Genomic DNA, 16,258 nt, shown 5'->3' on the forward strand with positions numbered 1-16,258 from the left:
AGAAATCTGTAGTCGTCTGTATTTTCTCCTGTTAAGGAATTTCTAAAATTTTGCAGTCCATATAGCTCTAATCTGGATGAGTCGTAGACAGTCGTTCAGTATGTGGTAGACTGAAATAAGTGCAAGGTGACAAAACTCACAGAAAGCAGGCGGGCTCGAAGTTGTTAAATGATTCTCAGTCGATTCAGAGCTACGGTATGGTGATGAAGGGAAAGAACGTGATGAGAGGAGCAAAAATCAGCTTTAACCTCAAAGAGCCTGTTGTTGTTGGCCTCCTGGGCTCAACGACATTGTACCTCGTTCTTGGTGAAACACGAAACGAATGGGATAAGATCAGTAAGGATACAAATATTTATGATGGGGAGGGGAGAGGAGGCTGTCGGTTTAGTCACACTATTCGCGCGCTCATTTCCCGGTATGCCAATGTGAGAAAGGATCCACAGTTAACTTGTCCTATAGCTATTCAGATAGAGAGTATGGATAATTGACAGTGAGTCGGTGACCAGGGTATGGTTGAATTTCTGTTCCAGGAAACATTCGAGGGTATTTCGGGAATAAGTAAGGATTAGCCATTCTTTGAAGGATTCTGTTGTAATATAGGATAAAGCTTTGAATATCGTAAATAGTTCAGCGATCAATACTGAACTCTGTTCAAGGAGGTTGAAACGGAATGCCCAGTTGTCCACCACAAATACACTGCCAATCTCGCTGTGAGATTTAGAGCCACTAGTATAAAGGGGCGTGCGGCCAGGGTAAGAGTGGAGAAGTTCACAGTACTTGGACCGAATAAGGTAAGGACAATGTTCTCTCTTATAAAATTGACTGTTTTTATATTTGTTTGTTATATAACATAGTTATTTTTTAGTTTTTCTTCAGTGTTATCGTTAAATTATTGAAATAGGCTACTAAACTTGCGAGATTTATGGCCCAGTTAAAAACTATTTTGTATGACATTGTAAATTATAATTATGGCTTTCAAAGGACATTGTTTAGTGTAATTTCTGTAACAGTTCTTTAAATTTTCGTCGTGGGATTTTCCGAATCTTGGCTAATAAACTGTAATCTACGGATATCCAGAAAGTCACCATAGCCACAGTCATCTTTCAGATTCATCGGAAATTGGATCGTGCCACTATGAGAAGCCGCAACGGACATTGGAATCAAGTCATATGTCATATACTCAGTTTGTTTAATTCCAACTCTATATATGTCAATGTATTTATGTTATAGCCATGGCTGATGGAACAACGAAAGTATGGTATACTACAATTTCAATTTTAAAATAAAATATAACCTACTAGAGAGGTAACCTTTAACTTCTTTTTTGAATTTAACCAGATTGAATTATAGTCACTCTTAGCTGTGTGCAGTTAGTATAAATAATATCTACAATGTGGCAAGAATGAATTTATTTGATCAATGAGTAACAGCGATTATAATTTAAAAAGAGCTTTAGCAATTTTGCCTTCACGTAACATATCGACAGCTTTGTTGTATTCACTCAACAAAAACACTTGGATCCCCAATTTGCGATAATCTAGGTATCTATCTCCCATCGCCTCGATAAACCCGATTGATTTTACAAAACTGAAGGGGTTGACATTGACCGCTAATATCGAAATTTCTTTGAAGAATAGTTCGTTTGGCGATACTCTGCAATAATCACGTTTTAAATTAGAATTTATATGTAGACGTTTATTTTCTAATACTTACTTGATAGTGGCATCGGGATGTGCTACCCCAAAGCAACATAATTTTCCTCCCTTGTGTAACAAACTTAAGCCTTGTTGAATCGCTGGACAAAAACCACTGCAGTCAATGACAACATTAAATCCGTAGTTCTTGTCGTTTTCTTTATTTTGTTGTAGTTGATCTGGCGTTATAAGGTCATAACCAGTATCTACAAATGTAGAATAATTCGTTAATAGATCATTGTTTATTTAATATGAATTTAAAAAATTGTAAATAATTTACAATGGAACAAATGAGGTGGTTTCACTATAATGGAAACAAGTTCGAATAGTTTCACTATAAAGAAACAAGCTCATAAAACATTGCAAGTTCTTAATTGTAATCTACCAAGACTGTTAAATTAAAATACAGTTCAAATTCAAAAGTAATTTCAAAATGTATATTGTGAACAATCATGGAGAAGGAAAGGTGAAGTGGTTGAATGGGTCCAAATTATTTGATATACCTATTTTAGACTTTTTTTTAAATAGTGGTCGCGATAGCCTCGGGTTCGAATACTGCTGGGGCATGGTCGTAAATTTATGTTTGTGATTGTTTAAAATTTGTAATTGTTCTAGGCAAGAGTGTAAAATCCGACAAGGAAAATGATTCCAGTCACGCTAGTATCCAGGCTGGGTAAGACCGGATGTCTTCTGGGATGATTTCTAAAGTTGATCACTCGCCAGTCGGTAGGCTTAATGCTGAGGACCGTGGTTCAGAGCCCACGTTAAACTTTAGGTCCAGTCCAGATAAACCCATAGTTGGTAAAAGGAACACATAGGTGAGACAAATTTAATATAAGTAATAAATTCAAGACAAACCTCAAAATAATATTTGGCCGTGTTAAAAAATAAGTTGAAATGGCTTTAGACGTCGGTATATCAGTGTTGACAAAATATAGATTTATCACAGAATATTAGCCACCAAAGAGCGGCCCATGGACATGTCAGTGAACGAATTTCTAATAGACTTCTGTGGAAATATCGACTCTTTGGGTGGAGGGCGTAGCGAACAGCTCCAAAAAAGACATCGATCAAGATCATAGAAAGCCATCTGAAAAATAAAGGACTAACATTGTCCTAGGCTCGAATGGTTGAGGCCCTTCCTGAACTGTGGCGAGATTTGGTGAAGAATATTCATAGTTGCTGTTCTCCGAGAACTGGCTAAGATCATGATGAACTAACAGATCGAACCCTGTGTTCCAAAGCATGGATAATAATTGGGTCTCATATATCGTATTTGCTAGATAAAGCACCAAGTGATAATTTCCTGTTTTTAAATCCGAAAACGTACTTCCACTGATAGAGACTCCATTTACATATTTTAAAAGAAATCTAAAGAATAGAATAACTAATGTAGTGAAGTTCGCTTATTCTAAATGTTTTAGTTGTAAATTTAATACGTTTGTTTTAATATGTGTTTAACATATTGTTTAATATATAAATCTAGGCATGAAGAACTAATGTTTTAGATCTTAAGAATTAACGTCATCTTTCATGTTAGACACTTAATCAAATTTAAACAAGCCTGCGCCTGATAAAGTGTCTTAACAGAGTCGTTCAAACCCGATATTTAACTGGAATTAAAAGATCATTGTATTAAAAACGAAGCATATTTAATATATATTTTTAAAAACCAACTATATGACACCAGTCATATTAATTATACCCCCCTTATTCCTATTTTATTATTAAATATGCTGCATAATATGTAGGAACTCAATAAATGTATCTTAAGTTATTGTTGTTACTTTCCAAATGATTTTGAGACATCAATAAACGTTATCAATAATAAGACATTTTAAATTGTTAGCTTGAAAATTGTTGACCGAGGAAAGAGGATATCGAATGGCGCTGATACGGCTTATCGTTAATATAAACATTATTTAAAAATAAATTACCTAAATTTCGAGTAAAAAGGAGCCTCTTAAGATTTGGTTCAGAAACAGTGACTTTTCTATGTCCTTGATGATGCAATAGAGATACCCACAAGTTTCCAATGATACCTGCACCTATTACCAAAATGCTGGAACCCACAGGTATTGGTGATAGTAAGTCCCAGCCATGTGACAGACATGAAATTGGTTCGGCTAAAGCTCCTATAAATTGCCTTGTTTGTGTCATAGTTTAAACCGAATTTAGCATTTCATACGAACCTTGTTCTAAATTAACAGTTTCTGGTAATTTTTGAATTGAGTGTTGTGGTACCAAGGCATAACTGGCCCATCCGCCGTTTCTGTGAATACCAATCGTGCTGTTTATTCCGCCTACATCACAGAAGTGAATATTGCCAGAGTGACAATGGTCACAACATCTGCATCCTCTAAAATTAAGGAATATTAAAAAATAATAAATGCAACGTATTAAATACCAACTCGTTAGGATCTACGGAAACTTTGTCTCCTTTTTTAACATGTTTTACATCGGATCCGATGTCTACTACAGTTCCAGAAAACTCGTGGCCTAAGGTTGTGGTTTCATCACTACAGGGGAATTCACCCTATCATCGAAGTATTAATAACTATTAATATGGTGTTATTTTATTTTTTAACCAATGATAATGAATGAGCACTTTTCTTTTAACATAATGAATATATTTACTTACTGAAATTATGTGGAGGTCTGTACCGCAAACACCAGCAAAAGCTACTCTAATCAGTACTTGATCAGGTTTTGTTATTTTGGGTATGGGAATTGTTGTGTATTCTAACTTTTTTGCTTTCGCATCAAATCGTAGAGCTTCCATTTTCGAGTATGTGATAATGTATAGTAATAAATGTTTTGGAAGCAAATGTTTGAAAAAATTATGTACATATTAGTTGCCAACATGTTTACGAATTCGATACAAAGATTATCATTTAATCTTGTTTGCGTAAGAAATAATATAAACATTACATTTATAACGTCAAAGTTATATAAAACGTTTATATGGGGGTGAAAATATTCCGCAAGGGATAATATTACTAATTATTTATATTTGTTTACATTGTTTTAATAAAATTATAATAGAAGATATATTAAGAGAGGTAAAGTTTAATATATGTATATAGTCTATTGAATAATGTTTTTTTTTGCTTTATATGAACCAGAACAATTGTCGTTGTTAACAGGTTTATTGCTGTAGACGGAAGAATCCATAACTAGCATTAGTTTGGTGTTAATGATTGTATTTACAGTAAATTTACCGTCAACAAAACAGTCGACGACATCTGTTGAAATTTAACAAATTGTCACCAGCAGTGGACTTGTTAATTAATACAATTTATTTAAATTTCTGTATTGACTTTATTTTATAGTTTATAGTATATATAGCTGACATAGATGACGAATATAATGCAAAAAAATTGTTTTAAAATTGGATCAGATTTTTCCTTCGCATTTTATTATAGTTAATGATAATAAGGCTCTAGTTTCATATATATATATATATAATATTATTAGATTATATATAATATTATATATAGAATATTATATATATATATATGAAATATTATATATATATATATATATATATATATATATTTATGAATATTATATATATATATATATATATATATATATATATATATATATATATATATATAATATTCATATATATATATATATATATATATATATATAATATTCAATAGATTCATTATTTTACTAAGAGGTCAATTGAAAAGTCCCCGGCCTGACACATAGATGGCCCTACTAGAATTAAATCTATGTATTTTTTAGTTAGCTCTAACCCTCAAAAGATGCGTATATAAATTTGAAGCTGTCGGATCATTAGTTTGTGAATCATAGCATTCTGAGTGAAGCAACTTTTGTTATTGTGACAAAAAGGGATAAAAAGGAATTTCGCGTGTTGATAAAATATTGCTTCTTGAAGGGAAAAAATACAGTTGAAGCAATAACTTGGCTTTATGTCGAGTTTCCGGACACTGTCCCAGGAAAATCAACCATCAATGATTTGTATGCTAAGTTTAGACGTAGTGAAATGAGCACCGAAGACGGTGGACGCAGTGGACAACCAAAAGAGGTTTTTACCGACGAAAAAAATCCAGAAAATGATTTTGAATGACCGTAAATTGAAATTGAATGAAATAGCTGACACTCTAAAGATATAAACTGAACGTGTACTAACTGTACGTAATATCATTCACGAATATTTGGGTATGAAAAAGCTCTGTGCAAAGTGGGTGCCGCGCGAGCTCACTTTTGACCAAAAACAACGACGAGTTGATGATTCGGAGCAGTGTTTGAAGATGATCAAGCGTAATAAATCCGAGTTTTTGCGTCGATATGTCACAATGGATGAAACATGGCTCCATCATTTCACTCCGAAGTCCAATCGACTATCATCCGAGTGGACTGCACACGATGAACCCGCTCCAAAGCGTGGGAAAACGCAACAGTCGGCTGGCAAGGTTATGGCGTCTATATTTTGGGATGCGCATGGAATAATTTTCATTGACTACCTTGAAAAAGGAAGGACCATTAATAACGATTATTACTTAGCGCTATTGGACCGTTTGAAGGACGAAATCGCCGAAAAGCGGCCGCATTTGAAGAAAAGAAAACGATGGCAAAAATCCATGAATTCATCCACTGTATTCTCGAGATCTGGTCCCCAGCGATTATTTCCTGTTCTCAGATCTCAAAAGAATGCTTGCTGGGAAGAAATTTTCGTCGAATGAAGAGGCGATCGCCGAAACTGAGGCCTATTTTGAAGCAAAGGGCAAATCGTATTACAAAAATGGTATCGAAAAGTTAGAGGGTCGCTATAATCAGTGTATCACCCTTGAAGGGAATTATGTTGAATAAAAAAAACTAATTTTGCCAAAAAATGTATGACGCTGTATTGGAAATCGTTTCACAGTTATTCGAAGTAGTGAAGTGGAGTTCCATGGAGGTATATCATAGAAATTTAGGTAAAAATGGTGTCATTTCGAAAATCTTCAACTATAAGCTGTCCTGACCGGACACCGGGCACGTCGATCCCTGTGGTCTTTTCTTTAGGAAGGAAGTATTATATCATATGACTAGTATTGCACTGGATAAGGACTGTACTATGACCTGAGGGGCCATTTGTCTTGAATGGATATTGGTTTCTAAACCCTTTCATATTTTATAACTTATATGTGTAATATAATTACCAACGGTATCATAGTAGGAAATATAAAAATATATCAACATCTATTTTTTCTATGTTATAGAGAACTTGTTATCCTAATGAATACTTTCAGTTGACTTAATCGCATTTAGTTGTAGTAATTAGTAAAAGTGAGTGTCTTTTATTATTTAAATGGTTACATTTTAGCTAGGTTAAAAGTACCTTTGATTTTTGGTAATTAATATTAATTGGTCTATTTGTTATTGAATTGCGATGTAAAAAATATTGGAAATTAACTAATTTTAATATATTTTTTAAATTATTGCCAAAATATGAAGTTATTTTGAGTTTATCAATTTATTTTGATAAATGACTAAATTACCGTCGAATTTTGACTACTGAGATTTTTCTATTAGGTCTATATCTAGGTCAATATTAAATGTCACTAAAATTTCGTATAATTAACATATATATTTTCCATAAGTATATATCATTCAATAACAGCAGCTTAAATGATTACAATCTAAAAACGGCTTTTGCAACTTGTCCGGCTTTTAGAGCGCTTAGGGCTTTCTGATAATCCTTCAAGTCGAACACCTGTATACCGAGTTTTTCGTAATCCAGATATTTCTGCCCTAGAGCTTCCAGAAATCCAATCGATTTCACGAAACTGTACGGATTTACTTTGACTGCGAATATCGTTATTTCTCTATCATATAGGTCAAATGGGGCAACGCTGAAACAAAACAAAACACATTTATTTTACGTCTATATAATTAATTAATATTGTTTGTAATAAATATTACTTAGTTATATAACTGATCGAAGCAGTAAATCCAGACAAATATTGATTAATATATTCCTATATATATATTAATCTATATTAATCTAATCTAGTATATATATATATATATATATATATATATATATATATATATATATATATATAACATTTATAAATAACCGAACTTAATAATTTGGTTATCTTTAAGAAGTAATATTAATCAATAATTAATTAATTGAGGTAATTGTGAGTGATACGTGTGGCTATTAATAAATCATAATTTTTTGTGAGGCGTGAAAGCAGGAGTTAATCTAATATTTAGTCATAGAGAAATAGAGATTTAACTTCATAGGAAATTTTGGGGAAATGTTTCGCGATGTCAAACATGTAGATGTCGCTACCTTCAACATATTACTTGTTTTATTCGCTATGCTAAGAGCCGCGACGTGATCTCGTTGGTCCATTTCTGCTTGCGAGAGTTCATGATTATTAAGGTATACCGGAGGATAAGTCCTTCTACGCAGGGTGAACGTCAGGTGAGTCGATTTTGTGTCATTCTTCTTGACACTCCATGTTTTCAACCACAAATTAATTTTGTGGTGATGAAGTTGGAGGTTCCTTGTAGCTGATATTGGACTCTCGTGATATGATAAAATTGCCGTATCGTCATGATATGTTGCCATAGTAGTGGTGTTTGAGATCGGTAGGTTAGCTGTGTTACAGGAGATATAACAATGGACACTGCCCTGCGAAACACCTGAATATATTGGATGTAGTTCAGTGTATTCGTCACCCTGGTTCACAATGAAATGTCTGTGTTCACAATGAAATATCTGTCTCTGGGATATAGATATAGTCTCTCTGTGAGATAAGAGTGCCTTATACTTATAGTAAAATCAGTGAATCATTCAACTCAGCAGCAGCAGTATTTTCTGTCTATGGATGTACCATATATACTGCATCATATATCAGCAAAGATTTCGAGGAGCAAAGCATGACATACGAGCCATAAAAGATCTGTGTGATCTAGTGTTGCCATGATGGAGGACAATTTATTTTTTATTGATAAATTCCAATTATTTCTTTAAACATTTGTCATAAAAGCGGGTTTTGAACACGATCTTTTTCGTATATTATTATCATACGGGCTTCACTTTTTATCGCCGGTAATCATTCGTTTCAAAAATCTCTCAATTCACAAGTGGAAACTTGGTCGGTTCATTTTTTTAAAATCATTAATTCGTGTGGAGATCGTATTGATCTGTTTTATGTTTCATGGTCACTGTTCAAATGAGTCGAGTTCCGTAGAGGTGCTACGAGATTTCGCCAATGATTGACTGGCTCAGAATGAAAACGAGCACAGTAATTCTGACATTGGTGTTTACTTAAGTCTTCATTGCTATAAGGGCCATATAGTTTTCGATCAGCCTGCGCTGGCTTATTCCCTTTTCGGAAGTAAGATGGCAAAATATGACGAAAATAACCTTCTGGAATCTCTATTTTCAAAGCACAATAACTTTTGACTGGGTCTAATAATATCATTTAACCCATTTTCACTCTCCATTCATATATCCACAAGACCATGGTTTTTTCAGTGATTTCTGATATGATAATCTGATTTGAAAATATTTAAACTTTTATAATTTACAAGGATTTCCTGTCAATGATAGTCCGATGGCATTTTAAGCATGGTTATTTTTACTGGAAATTGTGGAAAATGGATATTGGATGGATAAATGGAAATTATGATAAAAATGATAAAGTCAATTCTGTATATTACCTAATTTTCGCTCCTGGTGGTGGTATTCCGAAACAACACAATTTACCGCCTTTGTCTAACAGACTCAAGCCTTGCTCTATGGCTGGGCAGAATCCGCTGCAGTCGATGACGACATCGAAATGGTAGTTGGGATCAGCGGCGCTTTTCTCACCCAGCTGAGTTGGTGTTACCAGATCGTATCCAGTTTCTAAAATATGTTTATGTCCATGTTTTAAGATGTAAACTTCGTTGTTGGTAAGGCATATTTACCGAGTTTTTTAAGAAAACTGAGCCGGTTTATGTTTGGTTCGGAGACGGTGACTTTACGATGACCTTGAAGATGCAGCAAGCACACCCACAAGCTACCAATGATACCAGCACCGATGACCAGTATTCTGGAACCAACAGGTACTGGAGATAGCATGTCCCAGCCATGAGAAAGGCATGAAATTGGTTCAGCCAAAGAACCTGAATTGTAAAAAAAGTCGATTATATAAGTTTTATAGCATATCCCAGATTACGTACTCATCTTCATTATAAATATTAAGATTGTGAATTAATTTTTTGGGGTTTACAATTCATGGTATGACTTGGTGAATAGTGCTTGGTGCAAAAGAACTTGGTAGTCCATTGCGTTGAAAACCAATTTAATAATGCTCATCTCAGACCTTCAAAAAAGTTATGGGACTGTACATATAATTTTTACGCCATATTTAATATTTTTTAAATAAACCTTATATCGGCACACACATAACTAGAAAGTGCAGTTATTTTGCAAAGAATAGTAATAAAATTTTGTCAGCATTTGATTTACAAAAAAATATCATTAATCAATGGTTCAAGAAAAGCAGATTTCGAATATTTACTGAGGAAATTAAACATAATAAATAAGGCACACGAATAAAGAAACGCGACAAGAAATGCGACGTCCCGACAATATTGGCCATCGTACTTTCAAGAACAAACGCAGGAGCAGAGAGTATAAAACACCAAAACGTCTCTCTATTTCTCACTCCCAATCCCACAGAAAGCGACTCTGTATCAATTGCTAGTCAGTCCAATCTGCCTCAATGGAGCACAGGTGTGGTATATGTATGTTTCGGAGAGAAAACTTGAACTGCTCCAAGTGTTCCAATCCAAAAAAGTCCGTGCATTACTCAGAGCCCCATGGTTTATGAGGAACGTCAAGACACACCTCGAATTAGGCATCCCGTTTGTGGAAAATTTCATAAACATGCTCAGTGTGAGGTTTTCCATAGGAACCTTAGCACACGATAACACCTTAATAAAATCCCTACCCGTCCACAAACCCCAGTAGTAAACAAACTACGGCAGTCCCAGTCGTAACCCAGGGTCTCTGTCGCCCGCAAAACAAACATATCCCGAACCTGAAGCGACATCAGCCGAAGACCATTTGGTTCTAGCTGGTCAATCTAGAAAACGAAAAAAAAATCTATTTCTCGCTTTGTGCACCCGAGCACTCATGCTAGTCACAGCCGTTGATACATGGGCAGGTCTTCCTAGCTGGGAACAAAAAAAGAATTTTCCCACCAGGCGTTAGGCGAAGTCCCAAAATGTTTGTATCTCTTTTTCATATATCTGTAATACTGCAAACTTAACCTTAAACTAATATTCCTATCCATCCTCTATTAAATAAATAAGTTTCTACTGTTTTCACGTAAACTTCAATAACAACAATGAATAGAAAACAACAATGTTTTTAAATCAAGTATAAGATATTAATGCATTTCCTGCATATCTCCCCGCCATTCCTTCAATAATCTATGAATACACAAAACAGTTGTTGTTGAGCATCTACTTAAAATATTCATATATTATAGTATCGTATATTTTATTAGATATATTTATAGTATCGTATATTTTATTAGATATATTTATAAACATATATTTATGATTTATTTTTATGGCCTGCTACTCCAACTTCGAATTATCACTGGAAAATAGATTTTATTGAATCTTTTTTTTTAAAGGATGGTTAAGAAGGCTTAAGGCTTAAGAAGTAAGGTGAAGTTAAAAGTAGAAAGAGCAGTAACAATAAAGTTACATATACAGAAGAAATTAGTCGTCTAATATAATTTTTATTTAATTTAATTTTATTAATAAAAATTATTCCTATTTTGTAAACAAAAGTGTTTAAAATGTCTGGGAATCAAAATTTTTATACTAACAATAGAAATAGGTTAAGTCCTTGTAACTATTTCGCTGTTCATGAACATTGCAAAAATGGAATTAAAGACACTTCTTCAGTTCTTCACATGCGGAATTTATCTTTTACACGAAAGATAGAATAGAAATCGTCATTTTGGTAGGAAGATACAGATAGAAAAAGATCTGAGAAAAAAGAGGATAACTTTGTCCGAGGCCAGAACAGCTGCAGCGGACTTTCAACTGTGGTGAGATTCCTCTATTGGACCAATAAAAATGGTTAAAAAATACTTTGGCAGATGAGCCTGTCTATGACATATATTGGATTTGCTAAACATATAGCATAAACGCATCTTCAAGTTCTTGTAGTTCAAACTCCAAGCGTCCGAGACTAAATGGAACTAAAGATTCCTTATACTACAATCATGTATCTTTGGGGGTTAAAATTTCTCTAATGAAGTTTTGTTATTAGTTTGTTACGAAAAATTTTCAATTTCAAAAAAAAATATATTCTGAAGTAAAATATTTCTAAAATATGATTCTGATATAAGACAAAATAAAATTCATACAGTTAGGTTCACATAAAAGAACAAAGGTTTTATCATAAGGATTATAAGAAGTTGGTCTTTTTATTTAATCTGCTATACGTTGAATATAAATGTGTGAAAATAGAAATATGTGAATATTTGTGAGTGCGAATATATTATATTTTATATATATATATATATATATATATATATATATATATATATATATATACCAAAGGATTTCGTTTGCTAGATGTAACCGTAGTGAACATACCTTGCTGTAGCGTAATTGATTCCGGCAATTTCTGCACTAAATGATCTGGTACTAAGGCGTAAGTACTCCATCCACCATTGTTATGCACGCCAAGATTAGTTTTGCCACCAATTTTACAGAAATGTGGTTTACCAGAGTGACAGAAATCACAACATCTGCATCCGCTATAAAAATCACGATATTAAATTACTATGCACTATAAGTGTAGCGTGATTTACTCATTCGGATCCACAACTACTTTGTCACCTTTCTTCACGTTGTGGACGGCAGAACCAACTTCATAAACGGTACCGGAAAATTCATGACCCAAAGTAAAGGTTTCATCTAAACAGGGGAAATCGCCCTGAAAGGAACAACATAGGAATATTTTAAGTTGTTATAAATTATGAAAATCACTTGTTTATTAATACATTCAATAATATGTAAGCATATTATAAGTTTAAAATTCTTTATATAATCATCTGTGTATGGTGACCCCGTTAAATTTTAAATTGTTTCCGTGTTCTATCATATCAAACTGGAGATTTGTTTTTCATCGTTTGTTTTGTTTGTCAGTCCAGCACAATATATCATACGATTATATTTATGTACTTGTTGATTTGTCTCCTTAATTATTTTAAAGTGATAATGATATTATAAATATGTATAATAAACAGTTATTATATATATATATATATAAAAGGAGACTTCACAAACATAAATTTACGACCATGCCCCAGCAGGATCCGAAACCGCGGCTATCGCAACAATAGGAGGACCGTCCTATCGCCTTTACTACTGCGCCACCAAGCCGGCAATTTTACTTAATAATTTTAAAGTGATAATTATATTATAAATATGTATAATAAACAGTGAATTTACATAATTTTACATTTTACATTGAAGTATCTACAGTTTAACATATATTACGATTTATGGTCTGCATCTATTAACTATCCGCTGTCAATAGCAACAATGGGCATCTAACTGATAAAGTTTACCGACTAGCGAATAACTAATATTTAGTTTATTTGAAGACATTCACGACAGTCTTGCCCAGCTTGGACATGACCTACAATACTTTACGCATCAGAATTAATATTTTTACCTATCACAAATATCAATGCCACAACTATCTATGGACTAGTCATGCTCTGTTAACTATCAATCCTATCAATAAGAATTATTTTATTAATCTTAGTTAGAGGTACGAATGAGTCAGAATATATTTATTTTATTATTTTATCAGGCCTATAATGGTGTTACTGTGTGTTAAATCGCATTATACACCCTTGTAACTAACTTCATGTTGTAGCCTCTCTGACAGGCTCCACTTTCCAATGTCATTTTCCAGTCATTTCGTCGAAGTGTGAACAAAAAAAGTTTTCAGTGCGTTGAAAATGTCTGAATTTGTATCGAGTAAATCGGATTTGCGGAAAGTCGTACTTTCTTACTTCAATTTGAAGATAAAAAGTGGTTGAAAGTCATCGAGAGCTGGTGAAGCTTCTGGCAACCATGCTCCATCGATTTGAAGGTGTGAATACTGATTTCGAGATTTTGAATGTGGGGATTTTGATAAGAAGACAAAGAGTATTCTGGACAGTCGACATATTTTGATGATTAGGATTTGAAGGCGGTACTCAATGAAGGAATGAATGAATGGAGATCGCTATCGACTACAACTGATGTGTTACTAAGGACAGCGCTGCTAGAAAAACGACCGGAATAAGACACAACAATGTTATTCATCAGCAAAATCGGTGAAAATATAATTGGAAAGATTAAAATGTGAAGTGCTACCCGCCGTATTCTCCAAACCTTGCTCGTTATGATTATTACTTGTATCGACATTTGTGTTATGATATCTGAGCAGTGCTTCACTTCTTATAAAGATGCCAAAAAAAAGGTCGATTCGTGGATAGCCTCAAAAGATCTCGTTCTTTCGAGATGGAAATATGGAAAAAAATAGCGGCTATCGATGGACAATATTTGGAATAAAATACATTGTACTGATTATTACAATAAAGCTTTTAATTAAAAAAATCCTTTAAAACTAATTTATAGGCCTAATATTTTTAGTGGGCAATGTGTTGACATTATACTATTTAGAGCAAGTATAATTGTTTATGCACTTCGGTCAGATTATTTGTTTTAGAGAAAGATCAGGTATACTGGAGAAGAAAGTGGCAAATTTTTCAAAATTTTCAAGATAGTATTGGAAATGGAATTATTTTATTAATATGACAATGCATTTCATCGCTAAGGATTGATAATGATGATGATTTTTCTTGAATTTTGACTAACTGGAGATGATGATGATGGGTATTTAATATTATTTAGGTCTAATTCCAATATTTCCCATCAAATTATTACAAATTTATATTGTATTTCAAGCTCTTCATTGATTGAAGGACAACCTGGAATATTTTTTTTAAGAAGAGCAACTGTAGAAGTCAGGTCTCGACATAATTCAATTCATGTTTCGAAAAACTACAGAAAACGTTGATATGAATGTACTGTGTTTAAGAGATTAAAACAATTTGGTTACATAAAAAACCTATTTGCGATAAGTCTTATGATTTTTTCAATTACACATACTGTCGTTTTGGTGAAAACTGTCTAAATAATTATAATATATTTATGTATGCATATATTTATTAATATGTATTGATGGATATTATAGAATTATTACATTTACATTATATATTATGTCTTAAATTGTATCTCAATAAATACTTACGCTGATAATATGCAGATCTGTACCACAAACTCCTGAAAACGCTACTTTTACCAATACCTGGTTTGGTTGGGAAACCTTCGGAATTGGGATTTGGACATACTCGAGCTTTTTTGTTTTGCCGGTGAACCTCAAGGCCTCCATTTTCTCTATTAAATCAACTAAACAACTGTATTCATCTTAGTTGGTACCAATTTATATATTTGCTTGATAGGATATAACATATTAGTTTTCTTTTTCTTTCAGTCAATAAAAATTGATAACGAAATGTTATCATTCTCACGATGTTATTCATGCTAACTAAAAAAACATGATACCTTCTGTCTTATTTTTCAAGAACGGGTAATAAACACTTATTTGCATTGGTAAATTTATTTTAGACATTAAATTATATTCAGTAATATAGTGGTTGGAAAGTTAATTTATTAAACTAATTTGTATGAACGTTTATTTATAATAACAGTACAATAGTAACTAATAACAGAGAACTGACTTACCAGCTATCCTCTACACGCCTAAAACTTTTCTAGTGAATGAAATGTTTATTTATAACATTACCAAGGTTGCCATTATTCTCTTTTATCGTTAGTAAATGGTGTTATTTTTGTATTTTATCTTACATTGATTTTGTAATTTTTTTAATTCTAGTTCTGGGGTCTAATAAAACAGATAACATATTTTATGACATAATGGTTTGCATATTATTTACAAATAATCATTATATAAATACGTTGCTGTATTTGTAGTTGCCTAAGCTTAAATACTAGACTTTATTATTATTTAAAAATGCTTCCGGCAACAATTTGTCGGTATATAGAAAAATTGAATCAGTTGATTTCTACTAGCCTTTTTGAATCCAACTTTATGCTATTTCTTCCAAAGAACATCTTGCGGCTACTGGAACAAATAGTAATCGAATAGGGCAATGACGGCCATTAAATATATCAGTGGGCTATGTCCATTATGTTATAGACTCATTGCCATGTTAAGTCATTAAGCCATCATAAATCATGTTAACTATTTTTATAAATGCCTGCTTCAGTTGCATGAGCTGTTGATAGTAGAGGGTTAATAATTAGAGGGTAATGATTTCATGAAGGCAAACAATATAATTCCAAATGAGAAGTTCGGATTACGCGCCAAACATTCAGCCTTTACTCAAGCTCATCAGCTGGCCGTAAAAATCAACTGTGCTTTTAATCGA

At 33.1% G+C, this 16,258-nt stretch overlaps 2 protein-coding genes across 4 annotated transcripts; both read right to left on the reverse strand.

Annotated features, from left to right (window-relative positions):
- Positions 1-1,394: 1,394 nt before the first annotated feature.
- LOC143193466 (uncharacterized) lies at positions 1,395-4,520 on the reverse strand. The gene is made up of 6 exons (XM_076399685.1): positions 4,336-4,520; positions 4,106-4,230; positions 3,887-4,053; positions 3,632-3,829; positions 1,714-1,900; positions 1,395-1,653 (listed from the first exon to the last, which is right to left on the reverse strand). Exons 1-6 carry the CDS (start codon positions 4,474-4,476, stop codon positions 1,434-1,436), a joined length of 1,038 nt encoding a protein of 345 aa, XP_076255800.1. The 5' UTR covers positions 4,477-4,520; the 3' UTR covers positions 1,395-1,433.
- Positions 4,521-7,279: 2,759 nt separating this feature from the next.
- Positions 7,280-15,691, reverse strand: LOC143193467 (uncharacterized). Of its 3 annotated transcripts, none has more exons than XM_076399687.1 (7): positions 15,552-15,691; positions 15,058-15,203; positions 12,557-12,681; positions 12,339-12,502; positions 9,642-9,839; positions 9,393-9,579; positions 7,280-7,564 (listed from the first exon to the last, which is right to left on the reverse strand). In XM_076399687.1, exons 2-7 carry the CDS (start codon positions 15,196-15,198, stop codon positions 7,345-7,347), a joined length of 1,035 nt encoding a protein of 344 aa, XP_076255802.1. In that variant the 5' UTR covers positions 15,199-15,203; positions 15,552-15,691; the 3' UTR covers positions 7,280-7,344. The 3 variants fall into 3 exon arrangements, with proteins under 3 accessions (XP_076255802.1, XP_076255801.1, XP_076255803.1); XM_076399686.1 differs by having other exon boundaries at positions 15,058-15,215; positions 15,552-15,688; XM_076399688.1 differs by having other exon boundaries at positions 15,058-15,223; positions 15,552-15,571.
- Between the last annotated feature and the right edge of the window lie 567 nt (positions 15,692-16,258).

The sequence above is a fragment of the Rhynchophorus ferrugineus genome, unplaced genomic scaffold (genome assembly GCF_030347505.1).
Source record: "Rhynchophorus ferrugineus isolate W39M unplaced genomic scaffold, kcgeb_rfMv2 rfM3, whole genome shotgun sequence".
In the NCBI taxonomy this organism is placed as follows: domain Eukaryota; kingdom Metazoa; phylum Arthropoda; class Insecta; order Coleoptera; family Curculionidae; genus Rhynchophorus; species Rhynchophorus ferrugineus.